Below are 26,412 nucleotides of genomic sequence, written 5' to 3' on the forward strand. Positions count from 1 at the left end.
GTACTTTCATTTTTAATAAGAATTTTTTTCGAAACAGACGACTATTTGTTCACTCATATGTTATTATCACCAACTTACTTTTGAACTAAAAAAAAAAAAAAAAAAAAATCTCTTGTTACATCAAGATGATACACCAAAATTAGTTCCCTTTAAGCTAGCTATCAAGCTCTCATTACTCCTCAATGAAATCAATAGACCAATTTAGGAACCTATGGATCGTACAATATCGATCACGCCACAAAAAATTTCATCTATAAAAAAATCAAAATTGTTTTCGATTTCTTTGGAACTCTTTTAAGTGCGGCTCCTCTTTCTTCTTTTTTCTACTTCTCCTTTCTCCCTTTCCTACCCATGTTCCTCCTCAAACAGAAAAAATGATGGATTTCGGAGGGTGTGGTCGCACAACAAGAATGAGACACCTTTCGCGAGGATAAAAAAGTGACTTTTTGCGACAGACTACTCTCATTCTTCAGCTTTTTCTTTTTGCGACGGTACTTTTCGCGAGGGAGTACCGTCATAAATTTGCTTTTTCTCTCGCAAAAAGTATCTACATTGTTGTAGTGTCGGTTGGTCTTAAAGGAACAAAAAAAAAATAGATTTCTTCTATGAGATCGAAATATGAATGCAATCCATCTAATATCCTACATTATTTCATAATAATTTCCTCCTTTGTAAAATTGTAAGCATTTATTTAATTTTCTTTGAAAATTTTCAAGTATCTCCATTATGGTTGACACCCTACAAGCTGATCAACTGGTTCATCTTAATTAGCTGTTATAAATTGATCTAACCCAAGCATTCTGAGAGCATCTATATCCCTGTATTATGAGAGTTTCTAATCTCATGTGGCAGTTTCTAATCTAGTTTTAAGAATATAAGAGAGTTTTTTTATTTAGAAACTATGCATTAATTTTTTATTAAGAAACTGTTTATAAACTCTGTGCTGGCCAAATTATTGGCTGAAATTATTTCTCATTTTTAATTTATTGCTGATGTGGCTTAATAGAAACTCTAAAATTAATTTCATGAATGTGAGAGTTAAAAATTTTAGAGATCTTAATTTCTAAAATGTAATTAATAGTTATTTAGAAACTCATTTAAATTGTTGGGATGTAGATGCTCTGAGTACTCCAAAATCTCAAATCGATCGAATTTAATTACGTGAATTATAGCATTGTCAATGAAAAAAATGTCACTTTCTTAGCCCATAAATTGAGCCCAACACAAATTTAGTGGTCCACTTGGTAGAACCGGATTTTATTTTTACTATGTATACCATGTCCACTTGTATGAATATATATATATATATATATATATATATATAGAGAGAGAGAGATGGATTATGGTGAGTTGCGAAGTAAAACACGTTTATACTTCATGCAATATCTTTATTTTCAAAGTTCAAAACATTGATCCGAACTGCTCAACATGATCTCCATATTGCAATGTGCTTTGAAACTAAATTTTATATTTTTTGAATTTTTTTTAATAAATTTCAAAAAATGTAACATTTGGTCTCCAAGCACATTTCAATATGCAGATCATGTTGAGCGGTTCGGATCGACGTTTTGAACATTAAAATTGCAAAATATGAGTGTGAAGTAAAATAGTCGCTTTACTTCGCAACTCACCATAACCTAGTGTTTTTATCTCGGGTAGGGGCAGGGCGGGCCGGGCATACCCGGGCACGGGCATGGGTATGACGGGTAGATGGGTATCTCGGGTAGGGTATCCCGGATTTTTTTTTTCAAAAACCGTGCCCTGCCCGTTCTATACCCGTGCCCGTTGTGCCCTTGAGGGGCAGGGCGGTCCGGTCCGGTTTATTTATTTATTTTTATTTTTTTTCTGTTTTTTCTGTTTTATCTTTTCTTTCTTTTTTGTTTTTTTTTTTTCTTTTTTTTTTAACAGTGCCGGATGGAGGGAAGGGAGGAATTTTGAATTTTTATTTTTAAATTAAAGTGAGTCGGGTACAGGGGCAGGGCACGGGTACGGGTACAGGGGTATGCGGGTAGGGGTAATGTCGGGTACGGGTAGGGTCGGATACGGGTATGGTCGGTCCCGTGTTTTATGAGCGAACTAAATACATAGAAGTCGATTGTCATTTCATTAGAGAGAAAAGGTGCAAACAAAAGAAATTGAGACACCCTTTGTTCGAAGCGAGGATCAATTAGCTGATGTCTTCACTAAGGGACTAGAACCGAAACCATTCGAGAACATCACACGCAAGCTAGGATTATTCGATATTTACAATCCTAGCTTGAGGGGGAATGTTGAAGATTGATCTCAGAATCATCATCATCGACCATTGATCTAAGATCCAAATGTTTAGATTAAATACAAAAAATAGAAATAAATAAAACGATAACGTGTACCGTCATTACCATAAATAGGAAAAATAGTACAAACAGCCATATTGAGCCTTTGTAATTATAAATAAGAGTTTTGTAATAAGAGAAAATATACTATCAAAGACTAAAAGTGTTATCCCCTCAGATTCTACTCTCTATTAAATTCAATAGATTTACATACCAACGACCGCACAATGTAGAAAATTAATGGCTCTCAACTAATGATTGAGTTCCATTGATTTCTAATATAAATGAATATATATATCAAATTCACATTTTTTTATTGGGACCTAAAAAATAATTCAATTCAAGTAGTACATTTCAAATTTTTATAGTCCAGACACGCTATAACTTTCGAAATTTACTTGAATCGAACCATTAATTCGGCTCCTCTTTCTTCATATGTCGGTAATATATTGGATTAGAGTATTTCTAGCTAAGTTATACTTATATATATGAATAAATAATGTTGTAGTTCAGAATTGTTTTTAAAATATTTTGCAAATTGGACACAATCATACTTATAATATTTTTTTATATACTAAGTAATATTTTAAGTTGATATTTCACTAAATTTGAATTGGCGATTAGTTTACTTCAGATTAAAAGTTATTTTCATATTGACACTTTTTTTTTTGTGTAAAACACAAGCTCATAGTTTTCTAAATATACATTATCTGTAATTAGCTTTTGATATTGTTACTAGTTCATACTTTTAATTTGAGTCCACATTTTATTTTCTAAAAAAAGCTGGTCATGATCATGCACATGAATTTGCAAAAATATCCGTGACATCATTTTCTTCAACCTCTTGGCCGCATGTGCTTCACCCTGAAACCCTTTCGCCGTTTTTCCAAGCAGCTGCCATGGCCAACTCTTCTATAGATTCCGACCCAATGGATCGCCTCTCTAATCTCCCCGACGAGTTGCTTGTCACAATCATCTCCTTTCTCTCCACTCATATCGCCGCTCGCACCTCTGTCCTCTGCTGCCGCTTCCGCCACCTTTGGGACGCCTCTCCTTCTCTTGCGCTCATTAGCTACGTCCTTCCTAGACCCCAATCTAAAAACTTCATTGCCATGGCCGAACGTGCGTTGCTTCGCCGCAATCCCTCCCACCCCCTCCACAGGTTGTGCCTAAAGGTATCCCACTGGGACAGGCAAAATGCCATAGCGATCATTCCGTCCTTGCTTACCAAGGCCTGTTCCCTCGACTTGCACCACCTCACCATGGAAGGTTTCTCTTTGTCAGATTTCTTACCTATTCTCCCCATTATTTTTACAATTAACTCTCTCAGGGGCCTTTTGCTTCATCTCTTACCCACCCCTTGCCGATATCCTGAAGAACTTAATTTTCCTTCTGGAATCAATTTAACCTGCCTAAGAAACCTTTCCCTTAAATTGTTTGATATTGACATGGCCAATTTCAACAAACTTCTCTCTGAATTGTGTTCTTTGGAAGATTTACATCTTCATATAAGAGGCACTCCTGGGTTTAGCCTTTCCTCTCAGACAATAAAAAAACTCAAACTGATTATTACCCGTAGAACTGAAAAGCTTGATATGGTAGGGTTATATCTTCCTTTATTGGAGTCACTTCATTTGGAACTTCAGTTCACTTTTAGAAATATGTACCACATCCATGCAAAGGTTCCTTCGTTAAGAACATCTGTTATTAAACTTGGATTTGTTCGTGAGAAAAATATCAGTACTGTTGATGGGCTGCTGAATTGTATCTCACATGTGGAAGAGCTAAGCCTACATTTACACGATTGCACGGTCATACACTTTATCCTCTTAATTATTAGTTTTTTGCACATGTCAGTTATGTTTTCTTTCTTCTCCTCTGATGCACAATTTTAAGTAGAACTAGGGTATTCTTAAGCTCACCAAAGTGTTTGGTGAGCTTAACTCCAAAACCCATCACACTTTGGTGAGCTGAACTCCAAAATCCATCAAATCAGTTCCAAATGACGAATCCGAACTGTTGGAACCCGCCTACCTTACGAGTGATGCGTCTACATGTGAAAATTTTAAACATTCGAATTAATTTAGTATAAAGTAAATCGGTCAAAATTAGAAGGTTAATAAAATAATTTTAGTGCATCATTTTTGAACGTTTTATGACCGCTTGACTTTATACTAAATTAATTCGAATGTTTAAAATTTTCACATGTAGATGCATCACTCATAAGGTAGGCGGATTTCAACGGTTTAGATTCGTCATTTGAAACCGATTTGATGGATTTTGGAGTTGAGCTCACCAAACACTTTGGTGAGCTTAAGAACACCCTAGTTCTACTCGACAATTTTATATAATTACTTGGTAATGTCCGGTACAATTGTAGGTTGATGCTTTACTTTGATATTTATGACATGTGTTTGATTTGTACAGGGTATGAAGCACCCAATTCCTATTTTGTTGGAATCAGGAAAAGATGTGCCACATTTTCATAATTTGAAGCACTTTGATGCGACCCTTTCTTTTCACGAGCACAATTTGGTAGCTGTCATTAAGATGCTCCATAATTGTCCTATTTTGAAATCGCTGAAGCTGGTTCACGAGGTGCGTAACCTTTTTAATTTTTGTTTTTTGTTCTACTTCTTGCTCTCAAGGCTAGGGTTGGGAACTATCAATCCATGAGTCTCCTAACTTCTTGTGTATCTCTCTTTCACAAAATAATAGTTGGTATTATATCAATCAAACCATTATACAGTAAAAGAAAGAGCAACCAGAGTACAAGTTTGGTATTACAATTATTTTGTTAATCCTGATTGCTTCTCTCTGGTTGGGTTTCATTTGTAGCCTACCCCAACTTGTTTGAGACTAAAGGCTTGGTTGTTATTGTTGTTGATTTCTCCTCTTTGTGCTATTGTTAGTTTGTTACTTGTGGCTGATGAGGTTTAGTTTTAGTGTAAAATCTGCCCAATTAAACTAATTGAAGGTTCAAAAATATTTTGCTGTACTTTGCCGATGTAAGCTAGTCCTAAATCAAAGTTTTTTTTTTTCTAAACTACTCATTCAGAAAACATAGAAGGCACTTTAACAGTGTAAGCCAATCCTAGATCACATATTTTTTTTTATTAAAATTAGTCGTACTTGTATAGTGTCATTTCCATTCATACTATACAGTCCAAACCAGTGGTCGTTCTACCGATGAGATGTGGCTAATTAAAATCCTTATTTGTTTGCGAATTACATTGGCCTTGATATCCTTTGTTTCGAGTTCATTGGACAGCAAGAATGTATTTTAGTTACGGCTACTTGAAATTTGAAGAGGATGAATTAAATTAGTTTTTATGTGATGGAAAGGGACTAGGCCTTTATATCCTCTTTCTATTTGTCTTTTCAAATTCTCAAGTTTATGCTACTGACTATATAAGTATACATTTTGTTTTCCACTTTAGGTTCCCGAGTTGACTGGTTTGATATTAACGAAAAGGAGTATGAAACATTGGGCATCAAAGCTGCCGTGTAATTCTGATGGTAATAACTGCTATGCTTATTACAGAAATCTCCATTTGGAGGAGGATCGTAAAGAATTCATGAAGTTGCTTAGCAAGAAATGTCTCTAAGATGCAAGCTTGTAAGTTGTAACTAGGACATGCTAAACAAAAAAGTCATTTTCATAGCTTTGCTTGTATTGCTTATTTTTGTTGGAGCTAAATATCCTAGCCGTGTGTCGTGTTGATATGATTTTAATTATGTTTGAAACATGTTGTCAAATGCTTTTGTTTTTGGTTCACTCTTATGTAAAGTTAGATCAAATTTAGGCATGCATGCATGTTGGTTGATGTGGAATGTGTTTATATTGTTATGTTGGTCCTTGGTGATATTTTGGTTAGATAAAATTATAAATCATCAAAGTTATATTCTTGCTGATTCAACTCAGCTTAAAGTTTCACTTTCAACAATTTAACAAGATATACCAAAACGAAAGAGAGAAAATGCAAAAAAAAAGGATTAAATGCCTTACATTTGGGTACTGTTTAATTTAAGCTGACGCATAGAAATAGCTAGATGTCAGCCATTCTGAAGATGTCCATTGATACACAACAAGAATGAGACACCTTTCGCGAGGATAAAAAAATGACTTTTTGCGACGGACTACTCTCATTTTTCAGCTTTTTCTTTTTGCGACGGTACTTTTCGCGAGGGAGTACCGTCATAAATTTGTTTTTTCTCTCGCAAAAAGTATCTACATTGTTGTAGTGGATATATGGAAAAACTTTGGCAAACAAATAGCAAGAAACAGTAGTTAAACAACAGCCCAGAAATAATGACCCAGCTGGAACTTCCCTCTTCTACAGTTTTCCTTAATTAACAATACACAATACAATTGTTGTTCTAAGTCTAATTGTTTACAAATATTTGTAGTAATTGCAGATGTGGTAGTTGTATAACTGTGCGGGAAATGGCCAAATTTTTTATTTTTTTTTAATTCTGATAGAGGCTAGCTATCAGTTGTAAACAATATATATATATATTTTTTAAATTCTGATAAAGCCATTAAAATATTTTGTGATCCAATAGGCCCTTAATAAAGCCTATTAATTCCAAATCTGCTCCTTGTCAATTCCAAGCCCAACTTTATAAATTCTAAATCCTATACCCTACTAATAAGTCTTTTAACTTTTGAATATTAATACAGATAGAGTCGAATAAAAATATTGATGCAATCAGGCCGGTATTAGAACTTTTGTTCAAGAGGGTATAGAAGAAATTGGTAAAAAGGGAGGGGAGCAGAGAGAAATGAAGGCCTGATCGGATATGTCCGAAATCAGTTACTTGCTCCATAATGGTAATTAAATTCAGAGGTGAGCGGAGCAAAGAGAACAGAAGAAGAGGTGCGTTCAGCGCAAAAGATAAGCAAAATTTTAGCAATCTTATCACCTCCAATTTGAAGTACGTATAGATGAGGTGAACTTGTTGCCTTCTCTCCTCCCCTTTTGTCTTTCTTTTTTTTTCTGAAGCACACCTTTAGAGATGACAAATTCAGCTATTGAGTTGTATTATGGAGCACACCTCTTCTCCCTTCCGCTCCCCTCCCCTCCTGTCCCTCTTTGATTTTTCTCTTATGGAGCCGAACTGCACCCACTCCATAAATCAAGGCTTAATTTTATACCTCAACAAGAAGTGATTAATTACCTCCAGAGGTGCTAATATACAATTTACTAGACAACTTGAGTAACCACAGTCTTAGAACTTCTTCTCCTAACATCCATCTCAACTAATAGGAATGTTATTGCTGAAATGGGAGGATTTGCTTCAAATCATAACAAACACTACACTCGACACAAACACTTCATGAAATCAAATGTAGATAGAATAATCAATGGGGTTTTATTGTCAATGACATATAAATTCTTAAAGTTTAGAGGGATTGCAATTAAATCACCATCTTTTGAGTGTCATTTTGTATAAATTCTAATATAAGCTACTTGTTTCCAAAACTGTTTAATTAGTTATTAGTAACCCTAATGATATATTTTAGATATGCTTGGGAGCATTAATTGTTGCTCGTTTTGTGTTTTATCAGACATTGTTGCTACAGAAAAATGTTTATTCTTTTTTTTCTTTTGAAGGTTAGTGGTTTTAAATAATTATTAACAATTTTATTGATAAAAAAAAAAAACAAATTTAGAATCGGTCAAATGACCGCATTTTCTAAATCTACCTTTTTATTCTAATAAAATCCTCTAAACTCCTCTAATAGCTTAAGAAAAATGCTTATTCAATAGCTCAAGGATATGTAAGACGTAAAACCCACCCGTTTTTGATAGGAAACGAGCTTTATCAGTATGAAAAAAGATGTAAGTTATAAAATTCAAATCTAATTAGAGTTTATGAATAAAATAAAAGAGTCTGAACTACTTTTTAAATATAAAGGTAAAGAAACCAATTTTTGATCTAATTGCTAAATGCAATACCTTATCTGTGAAATGTCACGGGTTCAAAATTTGATGAAATTTTTTATGAATTTTTAAAAATGAAATGTTTCTCTTTACTTTATCATGAAAAAAAAAAATGTTAAAATGTTATGTATAAATCTTTATTTTCCTACTTTGTGGGTTTTGAACTCATAATCTTCTATATGAAAGCCATGTGTATTTGTCACTAGACTAAAAACAAGTTCTTGAATTTCTTACATTATTGTCAAATAAAAAAGAATTGATCTGAATTTGTCAGATCAAGATCCAACAATGTAGAATACACTTGATATTGTACATCCTTGCTCTGGACTCTGGTTTAATGGCTATTAAATACTAGATATGTTATTTAGTTATATTACCAACGTAAATTTCAAGTGGGCCTTGGGCTTCTTTTGTGGGTGATAATGGGCCCCTTTGGGTTAGATATGAAAAAGTCTTTAGGAATTGCTGATTTAAGATTGTTTTTTGTTCTTTAGATGATATGTTCCTTGCAGTGTTATTAAATTTAGATGGGACCGGATGTTTCAACAGAAAATAAACCGGAGACTGTTAACAATCCGGTTTGGTTCATTAAAGGGACTGCATATGGATTATAAACAAATTTATGATAATTATTTTAAAAAAAAATTAACGATTGAACTAGTTGACCTATTGATCTGATCAGTACACTGTTGACCTGATATTTAAGAGGTGTATATTCGGTTTGATTCAGATAACATTGGTTCCTTAAATTGTGGAAGCACAAGTTTGAAAATGCTTAGAAGTCTGCAGATGACATGAGGTATGTAGGTACATGATGATATCAAACCTAATAGACTTTAATAAATCATGAAGTGTTTTGCAATTAAAAAACACAAGCAATTCATAATTCACAAATCCAAAATAAAATAGCAAAATAATTTAAATCTTACAGTTCTGAATTGAAGATGTCCTTAGGCAAAAGCGTTAATACTGATCTTCAATGGTTTTCCTCAAATCTGATGATGGAGACCCTTTTGCATTTTCTTTACTTCTCTCTTTCAAAATGAACGAAATGTTTTCAAAATCAGATCCCTTAAATTCAGTGGGCAAAAAAAAAACATTTTTGGAATGGGATCCGTCTATAGCAATCTGAATTTTTCCATTAAAAATTCAAATGCCTTTTCATCAATTCTTTAAATGAAATTGATGTACAATAATAACATAAGTCACATAATAAAATAAAACTAACACAACCAACATGGGAACTGTAACGTAGTGGAAACCGTAAAATTTTAAAATAATAAGTTTCGAAATAATAAACTGAACACGAATTCTTTTAAATTATAATCTGATATTTTGAGATATATTGAATTTTAACATTTAAAAGATATCAAGGATTATTATGTAAAAATTTCTATTTTTTTTTTTTTTTTTTATTATTTTATCAATTCTTGAAACTAGAGGGACCAAATTGCAAAAATCCAAATATTAATCAAAACCCTTCTTTCTTCTCTTCTCTTCCGTTTGATTCCGTGTGCATGTGTGTGTGCTTTGTGGGTGTGGTAGGTGGCCGAACCAAGAGAGAAAGAGAAAGAGAGGGAGAATTAAGGGAAATTGCTCGGAGATTCGAGAATCGAGCTGAACGAACGTCTGATTTTCTCTTTTAGCTTTCTAATTGGTAAATCTCTTGACTTGATCCTTTCGAAACCTAGTTCTCGATTCATTGTGATATTGGTTTTAAACTTGAAATTAGGTGTTATGATTCGATCGTGTTTCGAAACTTTAAAACCTAAACCCTAACTTCTTTAATTTGAGTTTCTAATGATTAAGGTTTGAATTGAAATTGGTAATGTTAATTTAGTTGTCAATTGAATGAATCAGGTTAGTATAGGTATGGTTAAGAGTTGATTAATCTAAACCCCAACCTATCTGATTGACCATCGATCGAAATGGATCTGGTTTTAAGCCAATTTAGGGTTTCTGATATTGAACTTGAAATTAGAAGTTAGCATTTGTCCAATTAAATGTTTTAACCCTAGATTCAAATCGTATTTAACCTAAACTAAATTGGACATATAAATTGGATATTTAAACAAGGATTAAACCAATTGAATATGGAAAATAGGTGGAGGTTCAATAAGACAAGGGAATTCAGAATCCTTCGAGACGTCTGATCCGTAGACGAACATAACGTGATTCGAACAGGTGCGGGGGTTCACGGAATTTATTTTGAGGTTTATTTACGAATTAAATAGATCGTTTTAAATAGCATGTTGAATGTCTGATTGCTTGCATCATTGAATTATTGCATAACTGACTAAATGAATCGATTGAACTGTGTTAATCTGTTAACCTTGCATATTGGTATGGTTATATCGATTGTTTGTTCCTTGGTTCTGATATGGATTGAAACCACAGTACTGAATTGTTATATATATTGTTTGTTACTGCAAAATCTGGGTCGCTCCTAGACTTTGATTCAGGAACCATATGCGCATTTGGGGAATGACCCCACTGATTCCAGTACCGGTTGGAAAGGGGAACTGTTATTACTGTGATCGTAGGATTACTGAACTGTGGTTTACTGATTACTGTTTATTGTTTACGGAATACTGAATTACTGAATACTGTTTTCCCGGTTATATTGATATAGATGTTTGATTGAGAACCAGAATGAATAGAACGGTTAAGCTGGAAGAGATAGATTCAGATATCTATCCTTTAAACCGGAATGGTTTAAATGCATTTAAGTCCAAACATCTTATGTGTTTTCGATTGAAACTCTCTTTAAAGAGGTTAAATGTAGAAATTCATTTGAATTTCATTTCTTTGATATTGCATTCATGATTCGTAACTGTTTGATCGTATATAATTCTGAAATAGGTTTCTTATAAATTCAGTAGCCCAACGGAAATTCCGCACTGGGAAAAACTGCGAATAAGTTTTTCTCACCCCTTTTTTTTCCATTATGGAATTTTCAGGACCGAAGGAATAAGACGTCGGGATCGAGCAGTGAGGAGCCAGGAGGGTATAGGTATATATGCCTTAGTCTGAGATCATTTTGTACTTGTTATAGTACTCTGATCCTGTTTTGTTGTTTATAAGTCCATATTTACCAGACTTGTGTAAATTATTTCCGTTTCTTTTGAATTTATGTTTATATAAGTTTGTGTTTATGCTTTCTTTTATATATATATGATTGTTATGCATGTATGTTGCTTAATTGGAAAATTGGGGAAAGGATTTTTAAAAGGGTTGGATGGCCGGCGTGGAGGGCCTATACTCCACGGTACCCGAGAATCAATTAAATGGGAAATGGGTTATTTTAAATCAGAGTGTGTATTATTTATCAATTATTCAGGAATCTTTTAAAGTAGATTAATAGTATGGTTTGGGATGAAAAATCCATTCATCTCATCGTTCTTGCCTAGTGAATATATTAAACCTATATATTCACGGCATAACTGCACAACCCCTGGTTCCGGGGTGTGACAGTTATTGGGTGGTATCAGAGCATGGTTTAAAAGCCTAACCAGACGTAATAGGATACGTGACTGGGGTAAATATGGGTTAGATATTAACAATAAACTGACTGAACTGTATACTGAATTGTTCCGATTATTGAATAGACCATAATGGAAAGGGATCTTGCGGAAATGTTGATCATGGCATATGAAAGGGGTCGTACAGCTGAACGACAGACACAAGGACCCGCACCTGATACTGGACCAGCTGGAGAAGAGTTCCGGAAATTGTACGAGTCTTTCATGAAGTTGGCACCCCCTCAGTTTGATGGATCGGGGGGATATTCTGCAGCTGAGGAATGGATAACGAGTTTAAAAGCGAAGTTTGCACTGTGTCGAGTACCAGATGAGCACAAGGTGGAGTTAGCGGTACAGTTGCTGGAAAAGACTGGAAGGCACTGGTGGGAAGGAACAAGGATCGAGCATGTGGGAGGCGAGGAAGGCATCACGTGGGGATGGTTTGAACGGAGGTTCGAAGAGCAGTTTCTGAGTGATCTGCATAAGGAAGCTCTAAGGAGCCAGTTTCTGAATCTCCGACAGAATGAGCGGTCGGTGGAGGATTACAATAGGAGGTTCTTTGATCTATCAAGGTATGCACCGGACGTTAGGGGTGATGCAGTGAGGTACCGGAGGCAGTATTTGGACGGGTTAGACCCGAGTGTAGCACTGGCTATACATCATTCAGCAGCTGATGGGGTTCCGGCTTTAATGAAATGTGCAGAGCAGACGGAGGTGTATCTCAAGAGGAGTGCACAGCAGAGTCAATCCAGGAATGTCCGACCTAAGACTGATTCGCACAAGCAAGCAAGTGGATCGGGGGCGAGACCACCAGCTCCTCGATACCCTACTGGAGGACAAGTAGTGCCGAGTTTTGCTCCTGGAGCTACGAGACCGTGGTGCCGTACTTGTAGGCTGCCACACACCGAGTCCGAGTGTCGTCGCATCAACCAGACTTGTCTTCGTTGTGGCAGCAGGGATCACTGGATAAAGGACTGCCCTGGTACTTATTCGGGCACACCTGGTAGCAGCAGTAGTGATTATAGAGGGCCACCGGGACAAGGACGTGGAGGCGTACCGGTGATTCGAGGTAGAGGCATGGCACCACAGTTGAGGGGAGGCCGTACCGGAGGACGAGTGGGTGTGCACGCGGTGGATGTGATAGAGTTACCGGAGGAGAGCACTGAGATAGTTGCTGTTCCGACTCAGACTGATTTACTGGCAGGTATTATTTCTATCTCGGGACATCTTGCTTATGTCTTGATTGATACGGGTTGTAGCCATTCGATAGTTGCGAGTTCATTGGTGGATAGATGTGGGTGGGCTACGGAGTTGAGCGGGCGAGTATTAGATGTTAATACCCCTCTCGGTTCAACTACCAAAACAGCACGAACTTGCCGAGACTTGAAGGTACGAGTAAATGGACGGGATTTCATTTCAGACATGTTAGTCATGGACATATCAGATTATGATGCATTATTGGGGTTCGACTGGTTAGTCCAGCATGTAGCTACGATAGACTGCTTGCACCGTACTGTTCGGTTTGAATTATCAGGTGAATCATGTATTTTTAAATGTAGAGGAGCTAAAGAAGTAGTACCATATATCTCCGCAATCGAGACGAGGCATCTGATTGAGTCCGGATGCCCAGCTTATCTCGTTATGATTATGAATTCTGATATTAAAGTTCCGGAAATATCTAACATTCCAGTTGTTTCCGAGTTTGTAGATGTTTTTCCTGATGAGATTTCAGGGTTACCACCGGATCGAGAGATTGACTTCAACATTAACCTGATGCCTGGCACAATTCCGATTTCGAAGGCACCTTATCGGATGGCACCTGCTGAGCTAAAAGAATTAAAAGTGCAATTGGAAGAGATGTTGGAAAAAGGCTTCATTCGACCGAGCACGTCGCCCTGGGGTGCACCGGTGTTGTTCGTAAGGAAGAAAGATGGTACTCTGCGGTTGTGCATAGACTACCGAGAGCTAAACAAGGTGACCGTGAAGAACAAGTATCCGTTACCGAGGATTGATGATCTATTCGACCAGTTGCAAGGATCCTCGGTTTATTCCAAGATTGATCTGAGAACCGGGTACCATCAGCTCCGTATTAACCCAAGTGACGTAGAGAAGACAGCTTTCCGAACTCGATACGGGCACTATGAGTATCGGGTTATGCCATTTGGGTTGACAAATGCACCGGCAGCATTTATGGACTTGATGCAACGAGTATTCCGAGATCTGCTGGATTCAAGTGTGGTGGTATTCATTGATGATATCCTAATTTACTCACGATCACATGAGGAACACGCAGCTCATCTGAGAGTTGTGCTACAAAAACTGAGGGATCACAAGCTATATGCAAAATTTTCGAAATGCGAATTCTGGATGAATAAAGTGGCTTTCTTGGGGCATATTGTATCTGGCGAAGGTTTAGCTGTGGATCCTGAAAAGATTCGAGCAGTAACGGAATGGAAAAGGCCAACTACGGTTACGGAGATTCGTAGCTTTCTCGGCTTGGCCGGGTATTACCGAAGATTTGTGGAAGGCTTCTCTCAACTGGCTCGACCACTTACGGAATTATTGCATAAAGGAGTTAAGTTCGTTTGGGGCGAAAAGCAAGAAAGGAGTTTCGAAGAATTAAAGAGTCGGTTAATTTCAGCACCGATTCTTACTATGCCGATAACTGGAAAAGATTACACGGTGTTTACCGATGCTTCTCGTGCTGGTTTAGGGTGTGTATTGATGCAAGAAGAACAAGTAATCGCATATGCTTCCCGACAATTGAGGCCACATGAACAGAATTATCCGACGCATGATCTGGAGTTAGCAGCGGTTATCTTTGCACTGAAGATCTGGAGGCATTACTTATATGGTGTTAAATGTCAGATTTTTACGGATCATAAAAGCTTGAAATATGTTTTTACTCAAAAGGAATTGAACCTGAGGCAACGGAGATGGCTGGAGTTAATGAAGGATTATGATCTCGACATTCAGTATCATGCGGGTAAAGCGAATGTGGTAGCCGATGCATTGAGCAGGAAGAGTCAGATGAATTTAGCAACCGTGGTAACAAGTGAAGCGCGGCTGATCGAGGAAATGAGACTAATGAGTCTACATGTCGGAATATCTCAAGAGTTGGCGAAAACCGTAGCAACTCGCTTGACTGAGTTAGAAGCGGGTTCGAGTATGTCAAAGGAAGTGAGGGTTATTTCTGCAGCAATTGAAGTGAGACCGGATCTACATGATTGTATCAAGGCAGCACAGCAAGGAGATCCGAAATGTCAAAAATTCCAAGAATATGCAACATCGAATCGAGACACTCCTTTTAAATTGGATGACGAGGGTATGTTGAGATTTGGCAGTCGTATATGCATTCCGGATGATTCGGACTTGAAGACTCTGATTCTATCTGAGGCACATGATTCTGGATATACGATCCATCCTGGTGAAGTTAAGATGTATCAGAATTTAAAGCGGTATTTCTGGTGGCCGAACATGAAGCGAGATGTGACAAAATATGTAGAGAAATGCCAAGTCTGTCAGCAAGTAAAAGCCGATCGACGGAAATCAGCTGGACTACTTCAACCGTTGGATAAGAAGCGAAGGAAGTTCGAGGTAATCGCGATGGACTTTGTATCTGGTTTTCCGAGAACTACTGGCAGATACGATACCATATGGGTGATCGTGGATACATTGACCAAAGTGGCGCATTTTATACCACTTGGAACCGATACATCAGGTCGCACTTTAGCCAGCTTATTTCTGAAATCTTTTGTTAAGTATCATGGATGTCCGAGAGAGATTATATCTGATCGAGATACCAGATTCACTTCGCATTTCTGGAAGAGTTTCCAAGAAAACATGGGTACGAAGTTGAGATTCAGCACAGCACATCATCCACAGACCGACGGACAATCGGAAAGGACCATTCAGACTTTAGAGGATATGTTACGAGCTTGTGCTTTGAGCTTTCGAGGATCATGGCTTGATCATTTGCATCTGGTGGAATTTGCTTATAACAACAGTTATCATTCAAGCATTGGTATGCCACCGTATGAAGCACTGACTGGCGAGACTTGTCGTACACCTTTATGGTGGGGTCCAACGGGTATTCACCCGTCTACAGGGCTAGAAATGATTCAAGAAGCAGCGGAGAAAACGCAAGTGATATTGAGCCGATTGAAGTCAGCTCAAGATCGGCAAAGGAAGTATGCAGACGTGCACCGAAGACCACTGGAGTTTCCGGAAGGTGATCATGTATGGCTCCGAGTATCTCCAACGAGAGGAGTACATCGGTTTGGAGTATCAGGTAAGCTAAGTCCGCGGTATATCGGACCATTTCAAATTCTGCATCGAGTTGGACTCGTAGCCTACGAGTTAGCATTGCCACCGGCATTGGACCGGGTTCATCCAGTATTTCACGTGTCTCAGCTTCGCAAGTATGTACGGGATCCGTCACACTGCATTGACCATTCCAACCTATTCCTTGACAAAAACCTGACCTATACCGAAGAACCGATGCGAATATTAGACCGAAAGGAGCAAAGGTTGAGGAATCGAATCATCGATCTAGTGCTAGTGCAGTGGGGCAGACATTCAGAAAAAGAAGCGACGTGGGAACTCGAGACGAAGATTCGTGAGCAGTATCCTGAGTTATTCGACGATTCAGGTATACAGTTAAGTTCAGAGGACTGAACTTTGTTTTAAGGGAGGGAGAAATGTAACGTAGTGGAAACCGTAAAATTTTAAAATAATAAGTTTCGAAATAATAAACTGAACACGAATTCTTTTAAATTATAATCTGATATTTTGAGATATATTGAATTTTAACATTTAAAAGATATCAAGGATTATTATGTAAAAATTTCTATTTTTTTTTTTTTTTTATTATTTTATCAATTCTTGAAACTAGAGGGACCAAATTGCAAAAATCCAAATATTAATCAAAACCCTTCTTTCTTCTCTTCTCTTCCGTTTGATTCCGTGTGCATGTGTGTGTGCTTTGTGGGTGTGGTAGGTGGCCGAACCAAGAGAGAAAGAGAAAGAGAGGGAGAATTAAGGGAAATTGCTCGGAGATTCGAGAATCGAGCTGAACGAACGTCTGATTTTCTCTTTTAGCTTTCTAATTGGTAAATCTCTTGACTTGATCCTTTCGAAACCTAGTTCTCGATTCATTGTGATATTGGTTTTAAACTTGAAATTAGGTGTTATGATTCGATCGTGTTTCGAAACTTTAAAACCTAAACCCTAACTTCTTTAATTTGAGTTTCTAATGATTAAGGTTTGAATTGAAATTGGTAATGTTAATTTAGTTGTCAATTGAATGAATCAGGTTAGTATAGGTATGGTTAAGAGTTGATTAATCTAAACCCCAACCTATCTGATTGACCATCGATCGAAATGGATCTGGTTTTAAGCCAATTTAGGGTTTCTGATATTGAACTTGAAATTAGAAGTTAGCATTTGTCCAATTAAATGTTTTAACCCTAGATTCAAATCGTATTTAACCTAAACTAAATTGGACATATAAATTGGATATTTAAACAAGGATTAAACCAATTGAATATGGAAAATAGGTGGAGGTTCAATAAGACAAGGGAATTCAGAATCCTTCGAGACGTCTGATCCGTAGACGAACATAACGTGATTCGAACAGGTGCGGGGGTTCACGGAATTTATTTTGAGGTTTATTTACGAATTAAATAGATCGTTTTAAATAGCATGTTGAATGTCTGATTGCTTGCATCATTGAATTATTGCATAACTGACTAAATGAATCGATTGAACTGTGTTAATCTGTTAACCTTGCATATTGGTATGGTTATATCGATTGTTTGTTCCTTGGTTCTGATATGGATTGAAACCACAGTACTGAATTGTTATATATATTGTTTGTTACTGCAAAATCTGGGTCGCTCCTAGACTTTGATTCAGGAACCATATGCGCATTTGGGGAATGACCCCACTGATTCCAGTACCGGTTGGAAAGGGGAACTGTTATTACTGTGATCGTAGGATTACTGAACTGTGGTTTACTGATTACTGTTTATTGTTTACGGAATACTGAATTACTGAATACTGTTTTCCCGGTTATATTGATATAGATGTTTGATTGAGAACCAGAATGAATAGAACGGTTAAGCTGGAAGAGATAGATTCAGATATCTATCCTTTAAACCGGAATGGTTTAAATGCATTTAAGTCCAAACATCTTATGTGTTTTCGATTGAAACTCTCTTTAAAGAGGTTAAATGTAGAAATTCATTTGAATTTCATTTCTTTGATATTGCATTCATGATTCGTAACTGTTTGATCGTATATAATTCTGAAATAGGTTTCTTATAAATTCAGTAGCCCAACGGAAATTCCGCACTGGGAAAAACTGCGAATAAGTTTTTCTCACCCCTTTTTTTTCCATTATGGAATTTTCAGGACCGAAGGAATAAGACGTCGGGATCGAGCAGTGAGGAGCCAGGAGGGTATAGGTATATATGCCTTAGTCTGAGATCATTTTGTACTTGTTATAGTACTCTGATCCTGTTTTGTTGTTTATAAGTCCATATTTACCAGACTTGTGTAAATTATTTCCGTTTCTTTTGAATTTATGTTTATATAAGTTTGTGTTTATGCTTTCTTTTATATATATATGATTGTTATGCATGTATGTTGCTTAATTGGAAAATTGGGGAAAGGATTTTTAAAAGGGTTGGATGGCCGGCGTGGAGGGCCTATACTCCACGGTACCCGAGAATCAATTAAATGGGAAATGGGTTATTTTAAATCAGAGTGTGTATTATTTATCAATTATTCAGGAATCTTTTAAAGTAGATTAATAGTATGGTTTGGGATGAAAAATCCATTCATCTCATCGTTCTTGCCTAGTGAATATATTAAACCTATATATTCACGGCATAACTGCACAACCCCTGGTTCCGGGGTGTGACAGGAACGAATATGCTTCGAATGGAAATAAATCTGCTACGATCCTAAAGAATTGCAGATGGAAGAAGGAAACGACCATAGAAGGAAAAATCGGCCGATTCCGATCTGATTCGGCCGATTTGAATCGGAATCAGCCGCCGGCTTGGAGGGAAAAAAATTAAAAAAACCCACCGATTTTGGAATCGACCGATTTAAAAAAAACCTAAACAATCTTTCTTATCACATACTCATTTTTTACGTATTTTAAAAGATTTTTTTTCTTACTTCAATGTCGCCCATATTTTTGACAATCTGTGAATTTTTTTGTAAATCTAAAGTCACAGATGTTTTTTACGTAATTTTATGTTTCAAATGAGATCCATGATGAAGTACTTTTGAGTTGTCCGCCGCACAAGTATTCATACCTCGTCGTGCAAGTATTCATACCTCGTCATGCAAGTATTCATAACTCGTCGCGATCTCGATCCAGACTGCATCACCTCTGACTTCTTATCCATCGGCTCCTACCGATACGCCGGCAACAAGGCAGGTTGTCACAAGTGATCTATGAATACTTTCCCAACGAGGTATGAATACTTGCTCGACGAAGTATCAATACTTGCACAAAAATGTATGAATACTTGCTCGACGTGGTAGAATACTTGCCCGACGAGGTACGAAACTACATGACAAGATATGAATACTTACGCGACAAACGACTCGAAAGTATGTTATCATGCATCTCATTTAAAAGAAAAAATTACGTAAAAGACGTTCGTGATATTAGATTCACAAATTTTATCACAGATCGTCAGAAATATTGGCGAGATTGAACGGGGGAAAAAAAATTCACCTCTAAAAACGTGTAAAAGATGGGTGTGATGTGTCCAGTTTTTTTTAAATACTTGATCTATTATATATTAACACTTGTGTCCATATGTATTCATATTTGCTCACGCCAGTTGTAAAATCTATCAAATATTAAGCAGTCCCTCAAGTAATTAGTGGTCCACCCAGTAAATGAGCGGCCCGTCAACTTAATAATCGATAATGACGCATTTTGTTTTGTCTTTAGTGTTGGAAGTTTTGATCCCCTTTTAATTAGTGGTCAACAAAGACAATTATTGACCGGGGGATAAATAAGGGAAATGAATTGGAGGATAGTTAGTTAATCCCTTTAATTAATTCAAATATCTTCTTATCAATGCAACATCGATCAAGTTGTATACTCAGCGGATTTTATATCATGATAAGATATTATAACTTTTGTGTGATAGTAAAATTTCAAATCGCATGAAATATTTATAATAAGAACAAATTTAATCAATGAATTTTATATCGTGCTCTGTTTCGTCATGAGAAAACAATTTTAACGTTAAACACACATGAAATATTTAAAATAAAAGATGATCTCGAGTTTTAATTAACAGCATATTGTTCTATATAACAGTCTCAATTTTCGCTCAGATAATGGGCTAAGTTTGGTCAACCACCATAGAATTTAAGTTTGGAGATTAATTTCTCCAATTATTATTAGTTAGCTGTGTGCATATAATGTGCTACGAATATTATATTTTGCATGTCAAACAATAACAGAGGCTTTAATGCTTTATTGTTTTAGTATCTAATAGGTGAAGCTCTGTATTTGAAATTTGGAGCTTTGGTGGCTCTTAAATCTTGAGTCATAACTGATAAAAATAGCATTTATTTAGAGTAAATGGATATCTCCAGTTGCATTGACTGGACATCATTGTAATTAATATTTAGTAGAGCCTCCAAATTTATTTAGCTTGACCAAACTAGTTTGAAACTTGAAAGACTTGTGAAAGAGCATTAATTATTGCTTGACTTGAAAGAATGTGTTTACCAAAAAAAAAAAAAAACAGTTATTACTTGTATAGTATTACATGGGATAAATTAATACTTATATATATAGACTAACTAGTCTGAATTTTCAGTAATACTTAGCAATAAGCTATCATGAATCTCAAAGTAAGCTTTTCAATTAATTAAATCAGATGCAATATAAAATAAAAAAAATAAAGTGCAATATCAAACATGAAAAAAATCAACCCTTTCAAAAGTCAAATTGAATAAGCTTTTCTCTAAATTAAACTCTAAACTGAAAAATTACTGTTTCATAATACCTTTACAAATACCTTATCATAATCATCTCTATTGCAAACCAACTGTCCTTCTAGTGTTGGATACAATGTCATATCTGATACCTCATTAAATTTCAATGGAATGCAGGTCATCCCCTTAGCAAGACATGCCCACGGTCAAATCAAAGTGCACGCTTTGCTGAGGAGCCCGTTTCCCCTCAGATGGTTACAAGATAACATGGGATTGTATTTCTCCCTTGTTAGATGTTGAATAGTACAGGCGAGATTGGGGTAGTCTGTGATGAAGAATAGATGGGCAGGTGGGGGGTTTTGTGAGACCAAAATAATTGAGAATCTCATGTCTTTCACATCTGTGAAATGCAAAATGGAAATATCTTATGGGCCAAGATTCTTAAGTGCTTTATGTTTTTCTCAATGTTATAAAAACCGGACCGTATATCGACCTGGAAAATCTTCGAATCAATGGTTTACCGGTTGGACCGGTGGGACGAGCTGAACTTTTTTTTTTCATTATAAAATAAATGGACATTGACATACTAATACATGAAGCTTAACATATTGTTATCGGATTAACTATTAAATAAAGCTTATAATTAACTTAATAAGTAGTTTTGATATGAAATGAACTAATACAGTTTGGTTTGACCTTCATATGTTTACTTACATATGTTGTTAAGTCTTAATTGATTTACTTCAATATCTCATATAATAATTTATTGCAAATACAAGATACAAAATGTGAATATTTTTTGAAAAAAGAATCAATAGAATACAAGACTACGAACCATATATATAGTATAATCGTGTCATACATTTTTAATATAAATGAAAGGCACATAACTAGCTAGCTTTCACAAAAAGTGTATTTCAATCATAACTAATTTGTGATTTAGGAAACAACAATATTCTTTTTCACACAATACGCATGAATAGCTTATTCAGCGTTTCACATGTTTTTTGCATTATGGATTGCGGACATGTCATTTTCCTTGTACTAAGATGATAATTTAGGCTATTTATTTTATTAAACAAGTCATCACTAATGTTCAGAATTATTTGTTCCAAAAATATTAATTACAGCTTTGTGATTGGTTTGTCAACTTTATTTTGTTATGGCCAATTTTGATTCCGAATTATTCAGGTAAGAAAAATGAATCGCCTAACTTTTCAGTTTGAATCAATTATCAAGTCAAAAGTTGATGGAGGTAAAGTAGATTAATTTGAACAGTTTAAATTTGTCGTTTAAACTTATTCAATTATTTTTAAAGTTGGTGACAAATACTCATACTATCGATATCATAATAACCGGAAGTATAATCTTGAATTTATGTACAATATTTCATGGATAAATATGTATATACTGACTTTTTATATATTAATAAAAAAATAATAGAATGACAATGAGAAATGCCTAATTAATATGAGGAAAAATTGTCAAATTTTCGCTGATTAATTTTACACATATGGATAAAAATGTCACAAAAAATTACATATCTCAATTGTGGTCCCGTAAAAGCAAAAGAAGCTACTCATTTTAATTGTTTCCTTTAATAATAACAAAAGGTATTTTAAATAAAGAAAGAAAATATTTATCAAAGATAAGATTGATATATATAAACGGAAAAAAATAAATTTAATTTCTCCGATTTGTTCGCAGTTCCTCCTATTTTGTATCCTATATTCCTATGTTCTCTTTATGTTCTCTTTATTTTTATTAAAAACAAACTATTATATTTTATATCCCATGTTCTTTTTATTTTTATTAAAGATAAACTATTTTAATTTGTATACTATGTTCTCTTTATTTTTATTAAATATATATAAACTATCATATTTTGTATCCTGTATTTTTGTCAAAGACAAACTATCCTGTTTTATATCCTATATTATTTTTATTTATATTAAAGACAAATTATCTTAGTTTGTATTTTATATTATCTTTATCTTTTATTAAAGACAAACTATCCTATTTTGTATTCTGTGTTCTCTTTAATAAAGACAAATTATCATATTTTGTATCCCGATTTTTTTATTTTTATCCAAAATTTAAATTAAATTTCAAAAATTAACCGGTTTGGCTGTCAAATTTTAAATCTACCCAAACCGGTTAACCGTTAACCGGACCCTGGGTTTGGTTAACGGTTTAGCGGACCAATGGGTTCGGTTAACGGTTTAGCGGACCAAGGGTTCAGTTAACGGTTTAGCGGACCAAGGGTTCGGTTAACCGTTTAGCGGACCAACACAATGGGTTCGGTTAACGGTTTAGCGGACCAAGGGTTCGGTTAACCGTTTAGCGGACCAACACAATGGGTTCGGTTAACTGTTTAGCGGACCAAATTTTCAATAGAAAAATTATAGAAATTTAAAATTATAGAAAAATTTAAATTATATATGAAATTTAAAAGTATATGTATATGTATATGTGTATATGTATGTGTATTTTTCTATAATTTTAAATTTCATATTTGATTTACAAATTTTTTTGGTGTAAATTTGATAAATCTAAATACGAATTTTCATGTATATTTTCAATAGAAAAATAAAAAAATTTAAAATTTTCTGTTTTAAAAAAAAGTAAAAAAAAAAAAATTGGTAACCGTATATTATTTATGTATATGTATATGTATATGTATATGTATATGTATATGTATATGTGTATGTGTATGTGTATGTGTATTTTTCTATAATTTTAAATTTCATATTTGATTTACAAATTTTTTTGGTGTAAATTTGATAAATCTAAATACGAATTTTCATGTATATTTTCAATAGAAAAATAAAAAAAATTAAAATTTTCTGTTTTAAAAAAAAGTAAAAAAAAAAAAAAAATTGGTAACCGTATATTATTTATGTATATGTATATGTATATGTATATGTATATGTATATGTGTATGTGTATGTGTATGTGTATGTGTATGTGTATGTGTATTTTTCTATAATTTTAAATTTCATATTTGATTTACAAATTTTTTTGGTGTAAATTTGATAAATCTAAATACGAATTTTCATGTATATTTTCAATAGAAAAATAAAAAAATTTAAAATTTTCTGTTTTAAAAAAAAGTAAAAAAAAAAAAATTGGTAACCGTATATTATTTATGTATATGTATATGTATATGTATATGTGTATGTGTATGTGTATGTGTATTTTTCTATAATTTTAAATTTCAAATTTGATTTACAAATTTTTTTGGTGTAAATTTGATAAATCTAAATACGAATTTTCATGTATATTTTCAATAGAAAAATAAAAAAATTTAAAATTTTTTGTTTTAAAAAAAAGTAAAAAAAAAAAAATTGGTAACCGTATATTATTTATGTATATGTACATATAATTTTAAATTTCATATATAATTTAAATTTTTCTATAATTTTAAATTTCTATAATTTTTCTATTGAAAATTTGGTCCGCTAAACCGTTAACCGAACCCATTGTGTTGGTCCGCTAAACGGTTAACCGAACCCTTGGTCCGCTAAACCGTTAACCGAACCCTTGGTCCGCTAAACCGTTAATCGAACCCATTGGTCCGCTAAACTGTTAACTGAACCCAGGGTCCGGTTAACGGTTAACCGGTTTGGGTAGATTTAAAATTTGACAGCCAAACCGGTTAATTTTTGAAATTTAATTTAAATTTTGGATAAAAATAAAAAAATCGGTTTTGTATCTATATGTTCTTTTTATTTTTATTAAAGCCAAACTATCCAGTTGACTGCGACAATCGAGTATGCGTCCTCTGGTATCTGAGGTGCAATTTAAATCCGTTTTCAAATTAATCTTAATCGGGTCGAACTTAATTTGTGACAAGCTAACAGAATAGTTAGAATTTATCACTTGTACATCATCATCATGCACCTGGGTGATACAGATTCTCAAATATAAGCTTTAGGATCTGTGAGGCTGCCATGCGGGAACTGGAATGGGCTTGGATTCGGATCCAATTTAAAAGAAAATTTCACTCTGATTGATTTTGGATTGCCAAGGGGGTTGTTTGTAAATTCCCCAAGACCTGCGCATGTATTTTGAGCTTTTAGAAGAGTCTAAGAGGTAATTTGGGTTAAATTGAGGTTTCAGGGACTTGTTTGGAGGTTTTAGAAGTCTCTAAGGGTTTCTTTGGAAATTTCTACCAACTTGCTATAATCAAAGTTTTCAAGGGCCTACGTGCAAATGGCGTGCTTCAGAAATAGCTCATTAAGGTTGTGCTCCAGAACGCGGAGGGTAACGCTCATTAAAGGGAAGGGAGGGGAGACGCGCTCAGACCGCTGCTGCCCGCCTCGTTTACTCGCTCCAGAAATGAGGAGATCCGAGAGGAGAGGAGAGGAGAGGAGGGGAGACGGCACTGTGGCAGGGGGAAATCAAGTGTACAAAGCTGCGAAATTCGTACCCCCCGATTTGGGGTGTAGACGGAGTAACACGAGCGCGTTCCCCTTCCTTCCTCTCCTGTCCCCTTCCTCTGTGCGACAGGCTTCTGGAGCACAGCCTAAAGAAAATGAAAGAGACAGAAAGAGAGACAAACAAGTAGTGATTTCACCTCCTCAGTCCTCACATCCCTAATTTGGAGTTACAAAATCTATAAAATTTTGCTTAAGTTTTTTTATATAGATTTTGCCTCCACTCATCTTCTCTCTCGTCCATTAACCTCCAAAATTTATTGTTCTAAGCAACTATATGACTTTGGTCATATCCGGTGAGGACTCACTTTCCCTTTGCTCTCTTCTATTTTCATCGCGTACACTACAACATAATGTACACTACAAAATAAAAAATAAAAAACACAATTTCTCCTACGACCGGCATCAGCTGCCGGTCATATCGCCGGTCGCAGAAAGTATTTTTCCCAGAAAAAAAAAGCGCTAGCGAAATTCCATCGCGCCATTAACCCTTTCTCTTCTCTCTCGCTCTCCGTCTCCTTCTCGCTGCTTCCTGTCTCTCACGCCTCTGTCTCTCGCATCTTCTCACCATCCTCTCTGCCGCCTCATCATCCCAAAAATCAAGGTTCGGTGAAATAGAAGGCAGCAATCGTTGGCGAAAGTGGAGGTATGTATTTTTCTGTTTCTTCTTGATTTTTCTGTTTTGAGTGAAAGCCCTTGACGCTCTTCTCCCTTCTCTCTTCTCTCAACTCTGACCCGACCTCTCCACCCTATTTCCAAGTTTGGTTCTCAAGTTCTGATTTAGCGTAATTTAGACATTTATCCAGTTAAGGGACTGTTCTGATTTAGGGTTATACCATGCATTTCATTTATAAGCTTAAATCAACTGCCAAACAAGTTCCTAACTTGGATTACAAACTGAAATAGAATTTTTATAATGTGAAAATGAAAGTGTTGAATTGCATGAAAATAAGAAACTTAATATATTGATTTGTTATTTAGAACGTCTACAAAAAAAACTCAGTCGTTACATTGAAGCGCAGTCCCTATGTCGACACAAATCAACAGTTTAGATCAATTTCCCAACAGACCTCTTTCCAGCCCGCTAGCCCAGCATTCTATCCTTAGCTGAATCTGCACGACCGTGACAGGCGAGGCAACAGTGCGGAAGCGTGATTGAGCAACAGGTGGCACGGGCAGTGCGCAATGGGGCCTGCCTTGGCCGTTGGGT

General features: G+C 35.4%; 1 protein-coding gene and 1 long non-coding RNA gene across 2 annotated transcripts; both read left to right on the forward strand.

Moving 5' to 3' along the window:
- Positions 1 to 3,180: 3,180 nt before the first annotated feature.
- On the forward strand, positions 3,181 to 5,923 carry LOC144575989 (F-box/FBD/LRR-repeat protein At1g51370-like). Its single transcript, XM_078326262.1, has 3 exons — positions 3,181 to 4,126; positions 4,743 to 4,913; positions 5,756 to 5,923. The coding sequence occupies exons 1-3, from the start codon at positions 3,215 to 3,217 to the stop codon at positions 5,921 to 5,923; spliced, it is 1,251 nt and encodes a 416-aa protein (XP_078182388.1). The 5' UTR covers positions 3,181 to 3,214.
- Positions 5,924 to 9,552: 3,629 nt separating this feature from the next.
- Positions 9,553 to 11,455, forward strand: LOC144575970 (uncharacterized). The gene is made up of 3 exons (XR_013518572.1): positions 9,553 to 9,920; positions 10,368 to 10,447; positions 11,224 to 11,455. It is a non-coding gene; the product is annotated as an uncharacterized LOC144575970 (long non-coding RNA).
- Positions 11,456 to 26,412: the final 14,957 nt, after the last annotated feature.

Source organism: Carex rostrata, chromosome 24 (genome assembly GCF_964058835.1).
Source record: "Carex rostrata chromosome 24, lpCarRost1.2, whole genome shotgun sequence".
NCBI classification, from domain to species: domain Eukaryota; kingdom Viridiplantae; phylum Streptophyta; class Magnoliopsida; order Poales; family Cyperaceae; genus Carex; species Carex rostrata.

Excerpts from the sequence above, each read along its gene's own strand:
- LOC144575989 (XM_078326262.1), top strand. The coding sequence starts at position 3,215 with ATGGCCAACTCTTCTATAGATTCCGACCCAATGGATCGCCTCTCTAAT. Across the intron at positions 4,127-4,742 it reads TACATTTACACGATTGCACG|GGTATGAAGCACCCAATTCC; the intron begins GTCATACACTTT and ends TGATTTGTACAG. Across the intron at positions 4,914-5,755 it reads CGCTGAAGCTGGTTCACGAG|GTTCCCGAGTTGACTGGTTT; the intron begins GTGCGTAACCTT and ends TTTCCACTTTAG.